The 22,495-nt window shown below is 39.3% G+C and overlaps 1 protein-coding gene across 7 annotated transcripts in view; it reads right to left on the bottom strand.

Annotated features, from left to right (window-relative positions):
- The window catches only part of Opa1 (OPA1, mitochondrial dynamin like GTPase), an 83,847-nt gene extending 64,178 nt beyond the window's left edge, over positions 1-19,669 (bottom strand). For 3 of the 7 annotated variants that reach the window (XM_006522656.4, XM_006522655.3, XM_006522654.4), the window contains exons 1-7: positions 19,379-19,669; positions 12,614-12,932; positions 11,884-11,980; positions 10,591-10,698; positions 10,074-10,127; positions 9,202-9,269; positions 1,254-1,364 (exon numbers count right to left, since the gene is read on the bottom strand). In XM_006522656.4, the coding sequence (XP_006522719.2) occupies positions 1,254-1,364; positions 9,202-9,269; positions 10,074-10,127; positions 10,591-10,698; positions 11,884-11,980; positions 12,614-12,932; positions 19,379-19,665 (1,044 nt within the window). In that variant the 5' untranslated portion in view covers positions 19,666-19,669. The remainder of the gene's footprint in view (positions 1-1,253; positions 1,365-9,201; positions 9,270-10,073; positions 10,128-10,590; positions 10,699-11,883; positions 11,981-12,613; positions 12,933-19,378) is intronic. The other 4 variants (XM_030249307.1, XM_006522657.3, NM_001199177.1 and 1 more) reach the window with 3 other exon arrangements.
- Between the last annotated feature and the right edge of the window lie 2,826 nt (positions 19,670-22,495).

Genomic DNA, 22,495 nt, shown 5'->3' with positions numbered 1-22,495 from the left:
TGTCAGACAGATGGGCCTCATTTCAATTTTATCATTATGAAAAAAGACCAAATTGTAATTGGTACCATATTCATATTTCTAAGTAACATTCCAGAACACACAAACTCTCCTCCCACTTCTTTCTGTGACAAAGCTATGGTATGGATGGCTCAGTGAAGGCATCTGCGTTCTTAGAATATTAAAATGATAAATTTACAACATATGTAAACACAGAGTGTTTAAAATAAGACCTTCCTCAAGCCAAGAACCTTCTCTCTCTCTCTCTCTCTCTCTCTCCTTCTTTCTCTCTCTCTCTCTCTCTCTCCTTCTTTCTTTCTTTCTCTCTCTCTCTCTCCTTTGAGACAGGGCTTCACTTTTACAGCCATTGCTGTCCTGAAACTTGCTCTGTAGACCAGGCTAGCCTTGAACTCACAAAGATCCACCTGTCTCTGTCTCCCAAGTGCTAGGATTAAAGGTATTCATCACCACAGCCCAGCTAAACCTCCTTTAACCACAAAGATGAAAGAACTTGTTTTCTTTTTCTACTTATTTTATCCATCCATTGAAAAGTGAACAATATATAATCAGTGGTTACACAGCCCCAGAACTGAGAAAAGGCAGGAATGACATTAAGCAAACATGACAATATGCTGAGAACTCTCAAGCACTAACCACCACCAAGATTAGCCGGAAGAACATTGTCCTAAACCTGGATCTATAACATCCCTTCATTTAGATACAAGAGCAAACGAGAAGCTAACTATATGATCGATTCTTTATCCTGAACAGTTTGTACACAGCTTTAATACGTCTCTGATATTATTTTAAAAAATTCTTTAAGAGATAATTTCTGCATATAAATGCATAATCATTACACTTATTTCACTGTGATAAAAGTCTGTACAGGATAGAGGGACTACACCCTATGGAACTTTGATCTAATGGTTATATAAAAGCACATTTTAAGTATTTCAAATAGCTTCAATAGCCAATAATTGGAGTGAATCAACTGTATCATATAAACAACTATTCATAATTTCACTCTAAATGCAAATGTATAGACTCTCACAGATAACCTAAATTGCTATACTTGAGCTTATATGTTGGGCTTTGGCTACACTACCCACTTTAAGGGGTATGATGTATCTTTTTAATTTACTTTGTTAAAAATAATTTCCAATGACTGGAGTCCACCAACAGATTAGGGTGCTATGATCTTGGCAGAAATGGCTGATTAGTGTGATGCATCAGTAGCCCCTTAAACCATCCATCACCTTGCGCTTCTGTTGGGCATAGCTCGTGCTATACTGGCCAGCGGCTCTGCGTGCTTCCTCTTCGTGCTCTTGAATTTGCTGTTGTAAGAGAATGAGCTCACCAAGCAGACCCTGCCATGAGTTTACAATGAGGAGAAGAGGAAAATTGGGGAGGGAGAACAATGTTAAACCAAAGGGCACAACAGAAGAACAGATGTAAGACAGGGAGGGATGGATAGCTTAAAACAAAAACGGAAACCCATACACCTAGAGTGCCACCCCACAAGTGGGCTCTGCACTGCACTTCCTTTTCCCCCTCAGTAAAACTGGGTGTCTCAGAAAAGCAAAACAGCATGGCTTAAAAAGTGAGCGTGCAGTAACTGCTGACTCAGCATCCAGCCAGCCAGCTTCAACAAGAGTGAAACTAGACTGACGGGCATGTGCAAGGAAGCTGGCATGGCAGGTTCCTGGATTTCTTGGTAAAACCCTTTATAAAATTGCCAATGTGCACTAATGTATGCTGTTGACTTGAAACACTACATACGTAGTAATTTGACTGCATTTTCACTTTTTATGAGCTGTTCTGACATAGAAATAGGCTCTGAGAAAGTAACTGAGCACATACCAATTTCTTAAAAAAACATAATTAAGATACCGAGACAATACAGTTATTATGAAAACTGAAAAGTAAGAGCCAGTTTGGGCCACATTACCTTTTTTCTCTCTAACCCTGATTCTACTCAATCATTAAAGGTAATCATTATGCTGGTAGACTGATTATACTGCGTTCACATGTGTCCTAATCCTAACCCATGTGGTCTTCTGTGCCTTACTCCACAGAGTGGCAGGTGTTGCTGAGTAGGGTAAGGGGGTGGGGGCCTCTGTGTTGTAAATTCCTGGCCTATGAGAAGGCCAACTTTGAGATATACGGAGGAAAGACAACTATGAATCAACAGTGACACCAGACTGATGGTTTCTCAGTCAGAAAAATTAGGACAGTCAAGTTCCAATGAACCACCAATTTGAATAGTATAGTGTGTTAAAAACAATGGGCTTAGACTAAAGTCATAAAACTAAAGGTAAGAAAGCTAGTAATTATTAAAACAACCTAAACCAGGACTTCAGAGCTTCAGATTAAAAAAAAAAGGTAAAAAATACCATGTTTTGTATTGTCAGAAAATCCCTTAATTTAAAGATGCTGGTTAATGTTATGTTCAAATTTTAGTTTGTGGGTTCACCTTACATAACCCAAGAACTTAGGTAATCAAAAAAGAGGTCCCCAAAATAATATGGGGGCGAGTAGCATTACAGTAATAGAAAGACTGATATAAAATTTGAGGATTCTGTTTTATTCTTAGTTTTGATACTATGATTACTGTCAATATCAGACAAAATAAATGAAACTAATTGCTTTATTGCAAATCAAAGGATGAAGGTAGCTTGAAATTTCAACATGTTTCCAGATTCAATAGTATTAAAGGTACTCATAAAACTAGATGCTATTTTTAAGATATAAATATCTTTAAAATATATATTTTAATATATGTATAAATTTATTTATTTATGGTCATTGACAAGTTTATCAAAGTCACCTACCAACCATCTTCATTATCCCATGATTTTTGTCATTCTGTACATTACGTAACAAAAAGTAACTTAACAGCATTATCCACTTGCTCATTTATCTTGATTGTCATGTATTCCGACCCCCAACTGCTCGGATCACACAGGAACAACTGACTTTACAGAAGGCTTCCTATATGAGCCTGAAGGTGTGTCCAGCCTTCACATGCAGCAGGGCACAAAATCACAATCTTAGGCACAACACTGCATTTGTGTGAGGCATTTGCTATTGTTGTTTTTTTTGGTAAGTCAATTATGCAGTTTTCAAGTGTGAACTTTGAAGACCACTACCAGTGTCACAGTACATATCTGTTAATATTTACTTACCACTAATACTCTGTCTTATGAACTATCAAGTAATTTTGACTTAGCTGAACTGCCCCACCCTGAGTCATTGCTTCTGTCTAAGCACAGCTGTATAGTTAATATGATCAGATCGATTAGACTACCAGGAAATACTTTCTTTCTAGTGACACCTCACTCTCCTTCCAAGTCTGCTACTGAAGCACTGTTATGTGAAGATAGATGAAATTAACTGTTACCTCCTAAAAAAAAGTAGGAGAAAACAAGAATTAGACACAGAAAAAAAAATTGACACTATACTATGTACCTTTCCCCAATTCTAAGTCTCTTAAGTGTGCAGAGCAGCAAAGAGACAGATGGACGAGGCATAGCCTCAGATATACAAAACGTATGTTTGCCAGTGAGCACTGTCCCGAGCTTGAACTCTTTGCTCTCAAGAAATAGTCATTTAGAAGCTATTATATATATAATACAGATAGTAATTGCTACAAATCACAATTATGGATTAATAATTATAGAAGGTAATTTCTATAATTTACCTTCTATAGTTTATAAAATAAAGCCCTCCTTTGAGACAGGTTTCACCATGTAATTCTAGCTGGCCTGGAACTGGCTCTGTAGACCATGCTGGTCTTGAACTCACAGAGATCTGCCAAGTGCTGCCATTAAAGGGATGTGCCACTATGCCTGCTCTTTAATATTCTGGTCATTGTTACTTTGACACTATAATTTTGTCTCATGTTTCAGGTACAACATTTACAGTTATATAAAAAAATGACAGCATCAAATCAAGAAAATTAGTTCTAACAAGAGTTCTACAAAACAACTAAAAATACTAATTTAAGATTTAATTTGTTTGGGGGAAAAGATTTTAATAAATTTGAACTATTATCTAATATTAGCTCCCCCAAATTCATAGTGAAACTTAACCCTCAATGGCCTCTGCATGGTGATGAGGTCACAAGGCCTCCAGGTTAAGTGTTCTTGTAAAAGAGACTCCAGGAGCTGCCTAGCCTCTTCTGCTGTGTATACAGACAATACTCACCAGACATTGCACCCACCAGCACCTTAATCTCATATCCCAGCTGCAGCACTGACAGGAATACACTTCTGATTTTTATAATCCAGCCATTTATGGCATTTCTGTTATAAAGCCAGAATAGGCTAATTACATCACTTGCTATGTTGCCCAGACAGGTCTGAAAAGCCTTGGCTTCCAGCAAGCCCCTCCTCCTGAGCCTCCTGAGTGGCTGGCACCATAGACAACGTGCCACTGTTTATTTGAGTACCTAGCACCTTAAGTAAGGCCTGGCATATTTGAGATGTGTTACAGGGTTTAGCATGTATTGTTGCTTGAGTAAGTCAAGCACAACTGATCTTCTATCTATCAATCACCTGTTTCTAGTTTAAGGTAATTTAAATTGGGCCAGTTATTGGTTGGCCAGTTCCTTACTTTCTACTCTCTCTTTATCCCTGCACCTCTTATAGGCAGGAACATTTGTGGGTTCAAGGTTTTGTGGTTGGTTTAGTATCTCCATCCCTCCACTGGAAGTCTTGGCTGGTTATAGCAAGTGACCATTTCATATGCCCTATTGCTAGGAGTCTTAGCTAGGAAACTTCAATAGGGATGCAAATTAAACACATTAATTAATGAAAAAAATAATTTAAAAACTCTTTAGAAGGTATATGACCAGTACTACAAATCATTTTCCATTTTTTACAACCTCCAAAAGACTTGATAACAAAACAAGGAGAAGAATTAATAGAATGTTAAATACATGAGCATACAACAAGTCACAGAAAGTGATGAACGTTGTTGTCATTGGTTCCTAACAGCTTTACATTTACTTAGGAGTTACTCCTCATAACCTTTCAAGGGGGCCTCCTTTCCCAACAGGGGAACTCAGGAACTCAGAGAAGCTAAACAATTTGTCCAAGGTTACAGTTTAGAAAACAGGAAAAACAGGACCCGTGATCCCCAAGTCTGCATCAGTACTACCCAGTAACACTGCACAGCTATGCTCAAAGTGCCTATGATCCATCAGTATCAACCTACATTTCAAATAGCACAATGGCAGGTGTTTCTAGATCACTGCAGAGAAGAGTTGGCAACATTATGGTCTACAAACCTAACAACAAAGTATTTAATACCAGGCCCTATAAGATAACATTTGCCAAACTATGTTCTGGTTTAGTAAAAATAACTTTATGCAATATTCCTAAGCAGGACTTCCCAAACTAAATAACTCTGCTATTTGTTTAGCTAAAAGAACCAAACCAACCAAATAAATAAAAACAAACTAACAACAAAGTATTTAATACCAGGCCCTATAAGATAACATTTGCCAAACTATGTTCTGGTTTAGTAAAAATAACTTTATGCAATATTCCTAAGCAGGACTTCCCAAACTAAATAACTCTGCTATTTGTTTAGCTAAAAGAACCAAACCAACCAAATAAATAAAAACAAACTTGGTTTGCTTGTATATTATTGCTCAAGATACTTATGAATGCAAAACTTGTTACTGGCTGTCAAAAAGAAATGTCTTCCCCCTTTGGAATATTTAATTTTCTCCAGTCAGAAATAGCATACTATATAATTTATTGCTTGGACATTTTCTAAGAGAGAAAATGACTCTCAGTAATTATCAACATTACAATTTCCATTAAATCTTCTTGTTTCTAAGGGTCTACCTACAGCAGCATCATTTATTGATACACACTCACACTATTTCTTGAACGACATAAACCATGCTTCTTACTGGGCAATGCTGTAAGGTTGGCTGCTCAGTCATTCCATTTTCCCTACTTTCCTTCTGATCTACTACGTACACTGTGCTGAGGGTTCTTGCTAAGAATCTATCTAATCTGTACTTGTAGCTGTTAGCTGTGCAGGAAACAAGAATTCCTCAAACCTGAGGTTGCTTAGTGGAGCTTGTTTACAATTCCTGGGTCTACTCACTCACTCACTCACTAAAACAGGCTCACAGCTTTAGTTCCTAATTTGACTTCTGACGGTTTTAAGTTCTCCAGATCCCAAGGACTTTACAAAGTTCACACAAATATTTCCTCTAGCGAATAAGGATTTTAAACTTTCCCCCAAATTTTAAACTTTTGATTAATATAACCATTTATTATAAAGTAGTACTATTATATATGCCAAGCATGCCTCAATAACATCCAAGCTAAAACTGATTTTACTTTTTAATTTGTTAACAAATTTTCAATTTTCAAATGGTGTCCACAACCTAGCAGATGTGTGTTAAGGCAGAAGCAAAGGAACGATGATCACTCGGACTGTGCAGTGTCATATGCCTTTGTGCTTTCTCCACTGTAATTCCCAAACACACAAGGCGAGTGAGCCAGGATGGGAAGCCCAGGCCAGCAGCCCACTTGGCTGCTCAGTCTGACTCTTGTCCTACGAGGTGACAGTGTGGAGTGGCCCTAACTCTCCCTCTCCTGCCAAGGCGCTTCTGCACGTGCTCACCCATGGGAGGAGAGATCTTTACTTCAGTTCTAGTTGTAGAAATGTATTCCCATTACTATTATTTAAAAAAAAAAAAAACAAAACGATTTGCATGTCATTTTTTATTTCTAGTAGAGAAGAAACCACAACCATGAACCTGACAACTATTAAACTTAGGCACGACTGCCTCACACCCTGAGCACAACGAAGGTGAGACCAGGCACATGCAGGCTGGTATAGCTGTCCATCAGAATATGATTTTAATGAGTAAATCTTAAAATTCAAGACTAAAACAATGAAAAGTTAACGAGAAACTCTGGCTGTCATCCAAGCACTTCTGATGACCACTCAAATCTTTAGAACTGACATCTGAGTGAGGGGGGCTAGAGAGATGGTTCAGTGGTTAAGGCTGTTCTTCTAGAAGATGAAGGCTTCCTTCCCAGCACCCACATAGCAGCTCACAACTGACTAATTCTAGTCTCAGGGGATCTAAAACCCTTTGAAGGCCTCTGTGGGCATACAGGTACACAGGCAAAACACCCCCGACAAACAAAAAAATAAAATAAATAAACAAATAGAAACTAACTCCTGGATGATGTCAAAATGGCTACCACCAGGCTCAAGTATCCTTGCATGGTGATTGATACTCAAACACCGCTTAGTAGGCAAGGTTCATCAGGTCACACCAACATATCTGTACCTTGTCTACAAGGCTTATTCCTCTCAAGTATCATAGGCAAGAACCAAACCTTAGAAACAACACTGTGCATCAATGGAACTGAAAACTATCTGCTGCACCTGAACACACTTCTACCATATTAGCATCTTCTATAATTTGACTTAACCTGTAATAAAAAGCACAGGTAAAATTCTAGATTTAATTATTTATAACAAATCACTGGAAAAATAATTGGTAAGCTTAGACAATTTAATAGATATAAAATTATATGCACATGTGTGTGTGTCTGCTTGTGGAAATGCACATGAGAGTTCAAGTACCCAAGGATCCCAGAAGAGGGTGTCCGATCCTGTGGTACTAGTTACAGGCTGTAGCAAGCCTCTTGGTGTGGGTCCTCTGCAAGAGCAAGACGTGCTATGAATGGCTGAGTCATATCTCTAGCCTCAATTGATAACTTTTAATAGGGGAAAGTAATTATCATAAATAAAGATAAAGGAAGAGCCTACAAGGGGCATTTACTGTCAAATAAACAAAGGAATATTAAAAAAGGAACGATTTTATTTTCATGTCAATTATGTAAAAACAAATTTACATCAATAATTAAATTCCCCACGATCCATTCTCTTGCTTCCTCTTTAGTGCAGGGGTCAATCATGGAACACTCATTCATCCATTTGGCAGAGTTTAGGGGACTTACCTGAGTCAAGGCTGAACAAAGCGATCGCACAACACATCAATGAGGAAGCAGACCCTGTCATATCTACTGATTTAGGAAAGGCACTGCAGCTCCTGGATCTACACTTCCAGACCCATCACAAAGGCTTCTCCTCTGATCAGTTCATTAGGTTTACTGGCTTTCACAGCCAAGGCTTTCTCTGGCTCAAAATAAGCCACATTTGTCAAGCTATATTCTAGAGCTACCCTTCAATGCAAAATCAAGAGTGTCTCTTAATTAAGATTGTATTTATTAAAAGCAGGTCAAACTGAAAGCAAATACAGACTCTGAAGTATGTTTTACCTAAAAAATGAACAAAAAGAAATCTTGGAAATATATTTAAAAATTGGGGTAGCACAAAAAAGAGTTCAAGTTGAAAGAAAGGGAAAGAAATGGAAATACAGAAATTATTTCTTTCTGCTCCTCAATAATCACAAAATTATTTCTTTCCCATGATGCTTTAAAGTTCAGCATAAACTAAATATTCCACATTTAAATAAAATGTTTACAGAATATTTTATTCACAAATTTATTTCTTTAGACATTATTTTTACAAAACTTTACATATAGTTATTTCTTTTTCTAATTAAAAAAGATGACAGAGTAAAAACTAAGACTGTTATGGTGGAGCATATGGCCAGAAATGCAGAGCAACTACGTGACTGTAGCTCAGCAATTGTCTACGTTTCATGTGCAATGGCCCTGTAGTGATCACATGGATGTGAGGAGGCGATCCTGCCGCACTTCTCAATGGACTCATCCACATACAACCTTGTAGGGTCTCAATATGTAAGAACTGACTTATTCACTAAGCAACTCACTGTCTATTCTCTTATCTTTCCTCCTAAGCTAACCTATGTCTCCAGAAGAGCAACAAGTTTCTGTGCACACTGGTGTCCACTGTGTCCTCCTGGAGATCTGTGAACATGCAAAGTCCCAGGAAAGAGAGGACCACTTCAACTGTCTACACTGGCTTCTCCCAGGTATAGTTTATAATAAACCTCGGATAGCTATTTCCCAGAGCGTAACTGAAGGGGAGGCTGTCTCTGATTCTACCCTGGAACAGCTGCATTAACACCTGCAGTTTTCTAGAAATGTATTAGCATCTTCACATATTTCAAAAATAAGGGAAAAGCTAAGTTTCTCAGGACTCCCTGTGAGATGAGTTCTGTTTTATACTTACCTTCCTGTAATGCTTGTCACTTTCAGATCCATGATCTGTTGCTCGAAATGCTGTTTCTCCAGGTGAACCTTAAAGATAAACACACTTGTTTAAATTCTCCAATGATGTAAACAACCCAAGTTAAATTCCAATTACATCTAAGCAATCAAAAAGTAAGTGGGGTGCACGACACAGCCCGGTGTCAGAATGCTCGCCTCATATGCGCTGGGTCCCTAGCGCTGCAAAGGGAAGACCAACCCAAACAAGCCCCAGCCAGGCAGGGCCATGCCTGCGACCCCAGTGCTTACACTTAGGAGGCCGAGCCTGCGCTGAACTCGAGATCATGGCTCAAAAGAAACCAAACTAGCTTCAAAGAATACATTTTTATTTTTAAGAAAATTACTGGCAATCCATGTCAAAAAAATCTCAAACTTAATCAATTTTTGAAATAGAAATGAGAATTATGATAGAAACAAGACAATCTTTGGTAAGGACTGTTTTACAAGCTTGTATTTACAGTTTAGCCAAGCACCACTGCCATCAGACAATGTGTATAGTACAGAGCAAATTTAAATGTCACTATGACAGGGCAGATGAGACAAGCTAAAATTACTTTTCATTTCAATTCTTTTTCCAAGAAAACACTCTGGCGAAGCAAATTTTCTTTTAATAAGTTTAAATCATGTATTTAGCAATTTCAGCTTTGTTATGAATATAACTTCTTTTACTATTTCCACTTAAAAAGGATATAAGTTTGCCTAACACAGTTCTGGGTTTAAAGATCAGCATATATAAGCAGGATTATAAATTTGGTCTGCAGTTTTATTTGCGCCTAGTTCATTAGCAGCATTTAGAAGGCATGTTACGGTCAGCAGAAACGTCTGGTTACACACCTAACAAGAGAAGGGCCTCAGAAACTTCTAGGACTTCACTAACCAATTTGGGACCTGTAAAAAGTCAGCAAAAGGGGAAATAAAAATTTAATAAAAGTAAGCAAAGATGTCTGAGATTTCAGACTTATATCATATTAGGGTAATAACTGGGCGAATATGCCAGGATAGACCCTTTAACTTACACCTCACATGGTCTGTTGTGACTAAATTTTGGTTTAAAGTAACAATATTGGCTTGAGGCAATATGAAAAGCAAATGCATAGGTAGTCTCATCTCCTTGTCAAGGAGGAATATGGTTTTACTCACCGACAAAAAGCTTAGCACACTTTTTCTTATACATTTTCATTTGATTAGGCTAAAAATTAAAAGCATTGTGCAAACTTTGTGTTTATCTTGTGTTAAAGTAAAATGCTTTTGCATTTGTTTTAATTTAAAAGATGGGAACAAATAAGACCATCTACATCTTCTCCCTCTGAGGCTCCTGCATCCTGAAGTTAGATGAAAAGCCCCTCCTTACCTGCAGTGAAGAAGTCCTTCAACAAGCTGAGGCTCTCAGTAATCTTGTCCAGGTCGGGAGCTAAACTGGCAAGGTCTTCTGAGCTGGGCAGGGCTTTTCTAATTTTCTCTAGAGGGGATCAAAACAAGAGCAACAAACAGTCTCAAGGGAGGATATGCCAAACATATTAGGGCTCTAATATGTCAACTTGCTTCACACCTCAAGCCAGTCCTACAAATACTCAACTTTGCTGTCCACTCCACTCAGATGAAAAACTACAGCACACGGCAAGGGAGTGAGGGAGCCAGGGTTCAAGACCAGGCAACTTAGCCTCAGCATCCAACCTCAGTCATCACACAGAGATACCGGTAAATACATTAGGTTACACAGCACTGACATGCACACTTTTTTAAAAAAATGAATCTGTCCTTTTCCTAAAAATACCTTTGTTACCACGGCTACACTTAAAAAGTACTATGATGAGGCACTTATGCAGATTAATTCCACCTCCATATGTCTTAAAAAGGGACTCCAAATTTTTTAAGCTCATCAAGAGTTACTTGCCATCAGCTATTGACTATTCTCACTTGTTACAGGTAAAGGCAGTATTTTAAGGGGTAAAGTCATTTTGCACACTGACAGACTTTTAAGGAACTTGGCTGCAGAAAGTAGAAACAACCAAGGTAGTCTACCAAAAAGAGCTAGCTTAGGGTCCTAGTGTGTATGATGCAGGCAATGTTCCGTGATGTTGAAAATGCTATGTGGACAGGCTGCTGGCAGCATGGAACTGCAGAGAGGATGTGCTAGGTAGCAAAACACAAACAACAAGGTACATCTCCTTATGACTATATATTTTTAAAATAAGAAACTAATGTTAACCACATTCAATTAATAAGCAAAACTAGAAGAAAATAGTCCATAAGAGGGGTGGAAGTTATGTTAAAATGAAATTATTGAATATTTAGTTTCATATTCTTTTTCCTCTGGGTTGGCAAAATCGTTCAATGGGTAAAAGTGCTTGTTACTATGCCTGTCAATTCATAGGTAACCACGGGATCTCTTTTAATTACAAAAAACTCCCACAAAATGTCTTCTGATCTCTACACACATGTGCATCTGCATGTATGTGCATCCTAGTATGATACACACCCACGCACATATAAATAAATGTAATAAAAATTAACTTTTCTTTTATTTTCATTACTAAAATAAAACTATCACATATTAGACTCAAGCATTAAAACTACCGATGCAACTATTTCTACTGCCATCCCCTCAAAACCCAGAGCTATTTTTAATGTTGATGATACAAACCCAAATCAATATACTCATCAATTTCCCATATAAAGTCAGGCACAATCCACTTATAGTCACTAAGGTCTGGTATCATATCTTTCCATTCATCGAAGGTCTAAAAGACAAGAACGTATGTCAATCAGATAATCCAAATGCCATAGACCAATATAAAGAAAAAGCATGTTGATTAAAACAATCTATAAGGAGAATGCATCATGTATGAAATTTTTAAGGAACAAATTTAGGTAAGTGCAGGTCTTTAATCAGCAAATCAGAAGCTGTGTATGTAGAATGACAGTAAATGATCTTCTATCAAATGTGGAAATGTAAACAGTCAAAATATTCCTATGGAAGAGGGCTCATGGTGGCATTAAGTAACACCAGGAAGCAAGAGGAAGACTGGGCAAGAGGTCTCTGCCTCTGGTCCCAGGGTTGCCCAGAAGTAGTCCTCTGAGCATGCTGCTTAGCTTTCTCTATTGTGCTACTAAATAGTGATGCTTAGAAACAAATGTAAGTGTTCTTACTCCCAGATCAGGGCTCCATCTTCCAGACCATCTATAATTATGGTTAATATTTAAATAGCACCACAGGACACAGAACATATATACAGTGAATATTTCAACAGCTATTTACATTTTACTCACTAAAGAAAAATTCCATTTTTTTCTACCATGCTATACAAATTTACAATGTTTTGGAACAATTAGAATTATAGTAATTATTAAAGCAAAAATGAAAGTAAACTCACTTTTTTGGCTGTATAGCCACCTCCAACAGCAGATCCCAGTATGATATATCGAAGTTTTAAGAGTCTTGCAGCTAACCTTGCTGGCCAAAAGTTCCTGCGGGGCTGGTAGCCATATTTAATTGGAGAAAGTTTCAATTTATGTAATGAAAGGTGAGTTAGAGAAGAGAACTGCTGAAATGGTGTCCTTAGTTGGGGTCTTTGAAGCTTGAGGGCAGGATGATGTGAACGATAAATACTTCGTGAAACCAGATGGAGTTTTTGGAGCGGTACGTTTCTTTGTATTCCAGAACTGTGTTTCACTAAGGATTGGCAGACTTCACTGAAAACAAACAAACAAACAAAAAAGAAGAATTAGAGAAACATCAGAGAAGGCAACAGTGCCTAAGAAATGACAGAAAAGGTCATACATGCGTGCTGACAAACCACGCCCCATCACACACTAGCTTACATTTGCTGTGTGCCAGGTCAATCTTGTTGAAAACCCTACCACAAAACTAAACCACACTAGCCCCATTCTACAGCTGAGGGAGAATATGGCACAAAGTATAAACACAACCTGCCCCAGACGACACTAACACAAGGAATCAAGGTGGAATATGAGTGCAGGCAGCAGGACTCCAGACTCTATATGTTAGTCTACTATATGTGGGCTGTGATACTTACTGGTCCATGGAACTGAAACCAGAGAGGGAAGAGGTGGGCATTTGTTTTACCAACAGCTGTGTAACAGCTGGTAACAAAAATGCATGCTTTTTTTTTAAGTTTAAAATTTTTTATTATCACTTATTTTATGTGTATTGGTGCTTTGCCTACATGAATATCTGGGTACTTGTGTGAATGGCACCAGCAGAAGCCAGAAGGGGCACTGGATTTCCTGTTCTGGAATTACAGATGGTTGGGAGCTTCGAATGGGTGATGGGAATCAAACCCAGGTCCTATGGAAGAGCATCCATCTCTCCAGCCCCACAATAAGAACCTATATTCTTGATATAGAGGTAGGAGAGTAAAGGAGGAACAGGCCAGCAATTGCCTCTGGAACCTGAGAACTCTGCCAGGGAAGACATAAGGCTCTCAAGTGCATGTGTGTGAGAGGAGGAGGCTGCCTAGACTGAGCTGTCATCAACACTGGCTTCTGTAACAGGCTCATCTCCTGCACTCTCTATAAAAGCCCTAAAAGGAAAGTTGTTAGGTGAAGTAATCAATAACAGAAAACACAGCTTGCTCAGTCATCCATCCGCCTTAGTAAGGAGCAGCATGAACAAATCATCTGCATCAGCCACTGGCTTTCAAGCTTAAATGTGATCAGACAACCAGGCCCGGCCACAAACTAGGGGCTCTCAACATGCTATCATGTGTATTGACAGGATTCCTGAAAAATACTGCAAACTTTTAAGAACATGTTCAACAATATTAGAGGATGCAACATTTATAGATTTTAAATATTAAAAATGAGTGAATTTAGTGAATACTATTGAAAGTAAAGATGAACTTGCATATACATCAACTTAGGATACTTTCTAGGATGTCGATTAAAGAAAAAATGCAGAAAACATAAGCTATGATACAAAGCAATGCTATCAAAGTAGGAGGATGGGAGATAGAGTGCATCCCATGGATATACAACAATGATCCATTGGGATCAGGGAATAGAGTACTGGAGATGTATATATGTGCACTGTGGGTGCATGGAGATGTATACATGTACACTGTGGGTGAATGGAGATGCATATAGTGTGCACTGTGGGTGCATAGAGATGTATATATGTGCACTGTGGGTGCATGGAGATGCATATAGTGTGCACTGTGGGTGCATGGAGATGCATATAGTGTGCACTGTGGATGCATGGAGATGTGCATATGTGCACTGTGGGTGCATGGAGATATATATAGTGTGCACTGTGGGTGCATAGAGATGTATATATGTGCACTGTGGGTGCATGGAGATGTATATATGTACACTGTGGGTGAATGGAGATGCATATAGTGTGCACTGTGGGTGCATGGAGATGTATATATGTGCACTGTGGGTGCATGGAGATGCATATAGTGTGCACTGTGGATGCATGGAGATGTGCATATGTGCACTGTGGGTGCATAGAGATGTATATAGTGTGTGCTGTGGATGGAGATGTATATAGTGTGCACTGTGGGTGCATAGAGATGTATATATGTGCACTGTGGGTGCATGGAGATGCATATAATGTGCACTGTGGGTGCATGGAGATGCATATAGTGTGCACTGTGGGTGCATGGAGATGTATATATGTGCACTGTGGGTGCATGGAGATGCATATAGTGTGCACTGTGGGTGCATGGAGATGCATATAATGTGCACTGTGGGTGCATGGAGATGCATATAGTGTGCACTGTGGGTGCATGGAGATGTATATATGTGCACTGTGGGTGCATGGAGATATATATAGTGTGCACTGTGGGTGCATGGAGATGTATATATGTGCACTGTGGGTGCATGGAGATGTATATATGTGCACTGTGGGTGCATGGAGATGCATATAGTGTGCACTGTGGGTGCATGGAGATGTATATATGTGCACTGTGGGTGCATGGAGATGCATATAGTGTGCACTGTGGGTGAATGGAGATGTATATATGTGCACTGTGGGTGAATGGAGATGCATATAGTGTGCACTGTGGGTGAATGGAGATGTATATATGTGCACTGTGGGTGAATGGAGATGCATATAGTGTGCACTGTGAGTGCATAGAGATGTGCATATGTGCACTGTGGGTGCATAGAGATGTATATAGTGTGTGCTGTGGATGGAGATATATATAGTGTGCACTGTGGGTGCATAGAGATGTATATATGTGCACTGTGGGTGCATGGAGATGTATACAGTGTGCACTGTGAGTGTGTGGAGATGTATATATGTGCACTGTGGGTGCATGGAGATGTATATATGTGCACTGTGGGTGCATGGAGATGCATATAGTGTGCACTGTGGGTGCATGGAGATGTATATATGTGCACTGTGGGTGCATGGAGATGTATATATGTGCACTGTGGGTGCATGGAGATGCATATAGTGTGCACTGTGGGTGCATGGAGATGTATATATGTGCACTGTGGGTGCATGGAGATGCATATAGTGTGCACTGTGGGTGAATGGAGATGTATATATGTGCACTGTGGGTGCATGGAGATGCATATAGTGTGCACTGTGGGTGCATGGAGATGTATATATGTGCACTGTGGGTGCATGGAGATGTATATATGTGCACTGTGGGTGCATGGAGATGCATATAGTGTGCACTGTGGGTGCATGGAGATGTATATATGTGCACTGTGGGTGCATGGAGATGCATATAGTGTGCACTGTGGGTGAATGGAGATGTATATATGTGCACTGTGGGTGAATGGAGATGCATATAGTGTGCACTGTGGGTGAATGGAGATGTATATATGTGCACTGTGGGTGAATGGAGATGCATATAGTGTGCACTGTGGGTGCATAGAGATGTGCATATGTGCACTGTGGGTGCATAGAGATGTATATAGTGTGTGCTGTGGATGGAGATATATATAGTGTGCACTGTGGGTGCATAGAGATGTATATATGTGCACTGTGGGTGCATGGAGATGTATACAGTGTGCACTGTGAGTGTGTGGAGATGTATACAGTGTGCACTCTGGGTGCATGGATAGGTTTTGGGGCTGTTTGTTTTCAGTAGAGTTCCCTTTTATTGTCCATACTCATAAACAGACCATAATATAATAAGGACTTTACAACACGTAGTTCTATGACTTGGCTTACAACTTAGTATATATCAAACATTTCCTCTTTAGCTTGGAGAAAACATCAACTAATCTTCCAGGAGAGATGCATATTTAATGTTTTTCTTAGGTGACCTCAGGGGAGCCCATGTATAAATTACCTTCCTATGGATATAGAAACTTGCCCTTCAATGATTTAACTCTTTAGTTTTCTGTGACTGGTTCTTGCTCTTTAACCCTTTTAGATCTGGTATTTGCTAAGTAGCTCAGGCTGGCCTTGAACTTCTAGAATCCTTCATTTCAGCTTTCTGAGTACTGAGACTACAGGTGCAACATGGCTTTATAATTTGAGCTTTTTAATGTGCATCTACCTACGCATCAATCAAGAAACCCATTTTATTTTCCCAATCTTTATTTGTCATTAGTGAAAGCAGTATATTATTTAATCTTATTTTAAAGTAGGAATATTATGCAAATAGTTAGTTATTATACAAGTAAATAAATAACATTTTAAGATAAATATGCATATGAAAATTTTGGGGCAGATGCATCCTTTTTTTTTTTTAAGGAGATGAAGGGAAGACGTTGTATTTCAGAAATGAAGACCATACCCTGCTAAGCAATCTGATATGCTTTTAGAAGTAATCAGAAAGAAAAAATAACAGATGCAATGGAAGGAAGAAAATAAAGTCGAAGAAAAATTTTGCAGAATTGAAGAAACAGATTTTTAAAATCAAAGGTCAAGCCAGACGAGTGATGAAAAGGAAAACCCACAGCTGAACACAGCCTCAGTAACCTGGGACAGACCACTCAACTAAGCGCTTAGAAAGACCCTAAAAGCAGCTATGGAGAGAAAAAGACTTCCTTATCCAAAGAAGCTTAAAAACTAAAGTCAAGCCAGGCAGTGGTGGTGCATGCTTTTAATCCCAGCACTTGGGAGGCAGAAGGTGGGTTTCTGTGAGTCTGAGGCCAGCTAGGACTACACAGAGAAACGCTGCCTGGAACAACAATTAAAACCCCAAACAAATAAACAAACAAACAACAGTAAGAAAAAAATGCAAAAGTCAAATGTAATAAAGTATACCACCCACACCATCTACTCTTGCTCATCTACCACATCCTTTACCTACATAGAGCTGTGTAGTATGAAATTATTTTTTCATTAGTTTTACACAAATATTTATCGTAACCCCAAAGTGTTGGCTATCAGTCTTCCATTTGACTTGTCTAAGAGGTATATTTATCTGTATATAAAAAGTCTGTTTTAACCTCATGACTAGAGTAGTACCTAGCTGCATTATTTCATAACTTAACAGGAACTATATTGTGCAGGGCAATTCCAGAGCCTGGGGGTTTCTGGTTTTCCATATCCCTATTTCTCCCATTAGCTAAGTTGTGCTTGGGCATAAGACATTCTAAAGCCATGACTGTAGACACATGTTCATACCTTCAGAAACAATGTAGCCCAGCTGTATATGATTGATTAAACAAACAATACAAACTACAAACCTGTTTATTTGTAAACCAACTTTAAGTGTTTCCTACATACCTCTTTGAAAAGAGTATGCTATCTTCTACACTTTTTTCTGTTTTATAGAAAACTAGATGTCTCCACTTAATTATAAAACAGCAGCAATAGTAAAGTTGTAAATAGCTTATTTCAATAGAGAAGGTTGTGAACGTATTGCTAAATTAAAATCCCACAAGATTAAAAACAACCAACATTGCAGTAGAGGCAGTTGCACTGTGGACTTTTAATTAACTGTGATGAAAGGAATGGGTCCATTCCTTATAAGCATAATACATAATTTATACCATTAAAAAAAGTTTTGGGGAGAGGGCTGGAGAGATGGCTTATTGGTTATGAAGAAGGGCTAGTCTTCTAGAAGTCAGAGGTTGGATTCCCAGCACCCACATGGTGACTAACACCTGTCTGCTACTCTAGTCCCAGGTGACTGAATGCTGTTCTCTGTCCTCTGTGGGCAGCAGACACAGAAGTGGCACACAGATATACATGCTGGTGAAAGAGATACAAACATATTTTTAAAAGTTCTAGCCCGGCGTGGTAGCCCAAGCCTTCAATCCCAGCACTCGGGAGGCAGAGGCAGGTGGATTTGAGTTCGAGGCCAGCCTGGTCTACAGAGTGAGTTCCAGGAGAGCCAGGGTGATACAGAGAAACCCTGTCTCGAAAAACAAAAACAAAAACAAACAAACAAACAAAAGTTCTAGGGGCTGTAGAGATGGGTGGAAACCTTGGTGTACACTACTTCCTGTAATCAAATGTCTGAAACAATGTGCTAAGCTTGGGGGTTATTGGAACAACTTATATAGATAACATCAAATTTAGTATCAGTAAATGCATATAGCAATTCATAGAAATAAAACTACTTTGAGGTTTTCTACTTTAAAACAAGACTACAGCAACATCCGCAGCGAGACTGGAGAAGTGCATCGAAGTGGACCTCAACACTGAACAAGATCTCTGACGGGGCATCTCTTAAACACCGCCTGATATCATGCACAACACCACTCTAAATTTGACTCCAGTCAGAGGGTCAGGTAAACGGGCAGAGAGCCCTTTCCCGCGTATTATGAAAGGACATACTTTCAAGTATGCTGCTGCAAGTGCTACCAAGTAGCTGCAAGAGCAAAGTGTGCGCTGTGGCATGGCGTATGGCTGCAAGAAGGCAGTTAAATGACACGCACAGAGATACAAGGACAGAGCTAGGCCAGGCCAGAATAGCAACAATAAAAGCAACAACTAGAGACAGATAGCAGGGAGATCACAAGGACAGGGACAGGAACGATGGGCCAAGGCAGCAAAAATCTTCATGTTGAACAAGGAATGGTCACCGGCCAACTCCCGTCACTCCTTTGGGTATTCAAACATTCGCGAGAATTTTTTTAAGAGCCTCGGCCCGGCCTGAGGGTCAGTCACCTGCACATTCGGGAAGTAGTGATGGGTCAACCCTGCTGTCCAAATGGCCCAGAACCTGACATAACGGGGCCAGGTCGCAGGCCGCACTTACCAGGCCACGGCCGCCCGACCTGCTCGCCACATCCCGCCAGAGCAGACCACACACAGGCGCTGAGACGGCCACGGGGGGAACCCCGTGTCGGCCCCAGTCCGATTCCTGCTCCGACAATGACCCAGGAAGAGGCCCTCAGCAACAAGGGCATAGAGCAGCCACCGAGTCCCTCCCAATGGCGCATGGACTTCCGCAAGAGCCGGCTGGGCTCCCGTAGTCAGTCCGTCTCCGAAATAACCACCCACAGGAACGCTAGGCAGGCTGCACAAACGGGCCGCGGATGACATGCGCATGCGCGGGGAGCCACTGGGCGGGACCTGTGTAGTGCTCCTCTTCTTGGCTCCGCCCTCAAAGTGTAGGAATTTTGAAAATGAACTGGGCGGGCTGGGTGCAGGAAATCCACTGGACGAATGTTTATTAGGAGCAGCCAATTTAAGGAAATCTTTTAAAGATCATTTTCGTAGCTGAATCATATAGCCAGAAGATCGAGTATGCGAGACACCTTAGAAAGTCCGAGATCTGATTGGAAAGTGACTTCTGACATTTAAGCTGTAGGTTTGGGATAAACACATACAGTTTTATTAAGACACAAATGTTTTTGTTTTGTTTTGTTTTTTCATTCCCCCCTTTGTTGGCTTTCACCTGAATTTTAATGGCACCCATTTTATTGAAATGGCCCTTGTCAAAGTCTCTTAACAGCGCCATCTCTCCAGTAATGGCTCCTTAGTAGTATCTGCCTAAGTTCTCTTCTTAGTTTTCTTTTGATTTTCAAGACGTCAGATTCATTCTTCCTTCTCCTTGTAACCTATCCCTCCCCACTCCTCCCTATCAACCCCTCTTCGGACGTAGTTGATGTCTAGTCTCCTAGCTACCTGCTTCTCCCAACTATTATTTAATATTCAAAAGTTCCAGTTAGGTTTTGGGCCTTTTGAGTTCCTTCCTTTTTCTGGCTACATTTTCTCCTTAATAATCTAAATTATTTGTATCAATCCAAGTATCTTCTCCATCTTCAACCATTTTTGTATTTTTTTAAAGAGAACAGGGACTCAAAACAGGAATATTGCCAGTGAAAGATTGTGAAGTCGATTAATGGTGTTATTGGAAAAAATCAGATAGTCTTGTACTTTATTTCACTTCAAGGATACATTCCTTTCACTCGTCTCCCTTCCCCTGTCTCTGTCAGTCTCTCTCTCTCACACACGCACATGAAATACACACCACCACCAGCACCCCAAATAAATTGCTTTTTATCTAATTATCAAAACCATAAATCAGAATCCATCTAGTCACAATAGTGGCAAGTATATAAACGCAACTGTCTGACAGTAAACGTTCTGATTGCAGGACTTGAGGAATATATTTACTGTGATGACTGTCTCAATGATAGCTGTAGATAGAAACCTTCTATAAAGCCTAACCAGTATAAACCAAACTAGAAACCAGTTTAAACCCCAACTTTTTCTAGTATTGAATAAAAAATGCATTTGTTATTGTTGCTTCCTAATTCTTGTTGGAAAACACAAAAGGGAGAAGTAAGTGACGGCTGCTTCCATGTGTAATGTGTCTTTGCAGTTTACAAAGCCCTTGCTTTATAATTCCACTTCTAGGCTGGGACTATGTGTAACTTATGTCTACCATTGTATTAGATAGCAAAATAGAGTTAGCATGAAAGTCTCTAGATAGTAGCTAATTAAGTGAATTACATTCACACTAGTCACAAAACCTATGAGCTCTCAGTATCCAAATAGAGAATAATATCTGAAATAGATTGCCCTAATTTGAAATGGCTTTAATCTAGGTTTTTGTTTTGTTTTAACTTCACAATGCTGTCAAAGAAATGTGAAGAAGAAAATTCAATAGAAGCCATGCATCCAATACTTGTTTCAACCAGCCTGTTTTCTATATTTAATATATTATCTAATAAGGGTGATTTACTCAATCCCATATAAAATAGGCCACTTGACTGCTAATGTATCTGTTGTAAGCATGTTTAAGGTTAGAGGGCTAGACTGAGGTAGGAAGTTTGGGATATGGGTGTGCCTCAAGTGAGACTTTCAAGTTATAATGGGTTTATATGACATCCACTTCACGCTATGTACATTGAGGAACATCTACTTATAATGCTGAATAGGAAAATTAGTTAGACTGTTATGAAATCAAACCACCACCACTAGTTCAAATTCAGGCCAGAGTTTTTTTGTTTGGCTACACAGTGTGAAATGATGTTGGACTTTTGCTACAATTTAAAAACAGAGAAAATTTACATTTAGATAAACCAGTATTCTGCTTTTCTGTTTTGATTTGGTTTGGTTTTTTTTTTTTTTGAGACAGGGTTTCTCTGTGTAGCCCTGGCTGTCCTGGAACTCACTCTGTAGACCAGGATGACCTTGAACTCAGAAATCTGCCTGCCTCTGCCTCCCAAGTGCTGGGATTAAAGGCGTGCACCACCATCACCGGGCTGATAAACCAGTATTCTTAAAATATCAGACAACATTATGCCCTAATCTTAAAAAAAAAATACTAGGAAGGGGTAGGAATCGAGTAATGTTTCATATCCCTTACTCAAATTACACACAAATTTCTGTGATTGTGATATTATTTTTCTTAGACAAATCAAGAGAATTTAAAAACATAAACTATTGCTTATATAAAACTTATTAATTGAGATACCTGGGGAAGTTCTCAACCTTACTAATGCTGTGAACTTTAATATGGTTCCTCATGTTGTGGTGATCCCTAAGCATAAAATTATTTCCATTGCTACTTCATAACTGTAATTTTTCTACTATTATAAATCATAATGTAAATATCTGTGTCTTCTAATGGTTCTAGGCCACCCCTGTGAAAAGGCTGTTTGATTCCCCAAAGGGGTCGTGACTCACAGGTTGAGAACCACTGATTTAGAGGGTTTGATGTTTCTAAAACAATAAGATTCCCCTAGAAGACCATCTACACGAGTAAACTGTGATGTTCAAGGAATATAGTTGAATATGATATACAACAAACACTCATGTGTTACTAATCCACATTGCATACATGATCCAAGAAAATATTGAAGGCAGTGAGTCTTAGTGAAAGGCAATGAGGAAAGGGCTCATTGCTTCTTAAGTGGGAGAG

The sequence above is a fragment of the Mus musculus genome, chromosome 16 (genome assembly GCF_000001635.26).
Source record: "Mus musculus strain C57BL/6J chromosome 16, GRCm38.p6 C57BL/6J".
NCBI classification, from domain to species: domain Eukaryota; kingdom Metazoa; phylum Chordata; class Mammalia; order Rodentia; family Muridae; genus Mus; species Mus musculus.
Note: the sequence above shows the minus strand (reverse complement) of the source record. Positions and strands in the feature narration are given on the sequence as shown.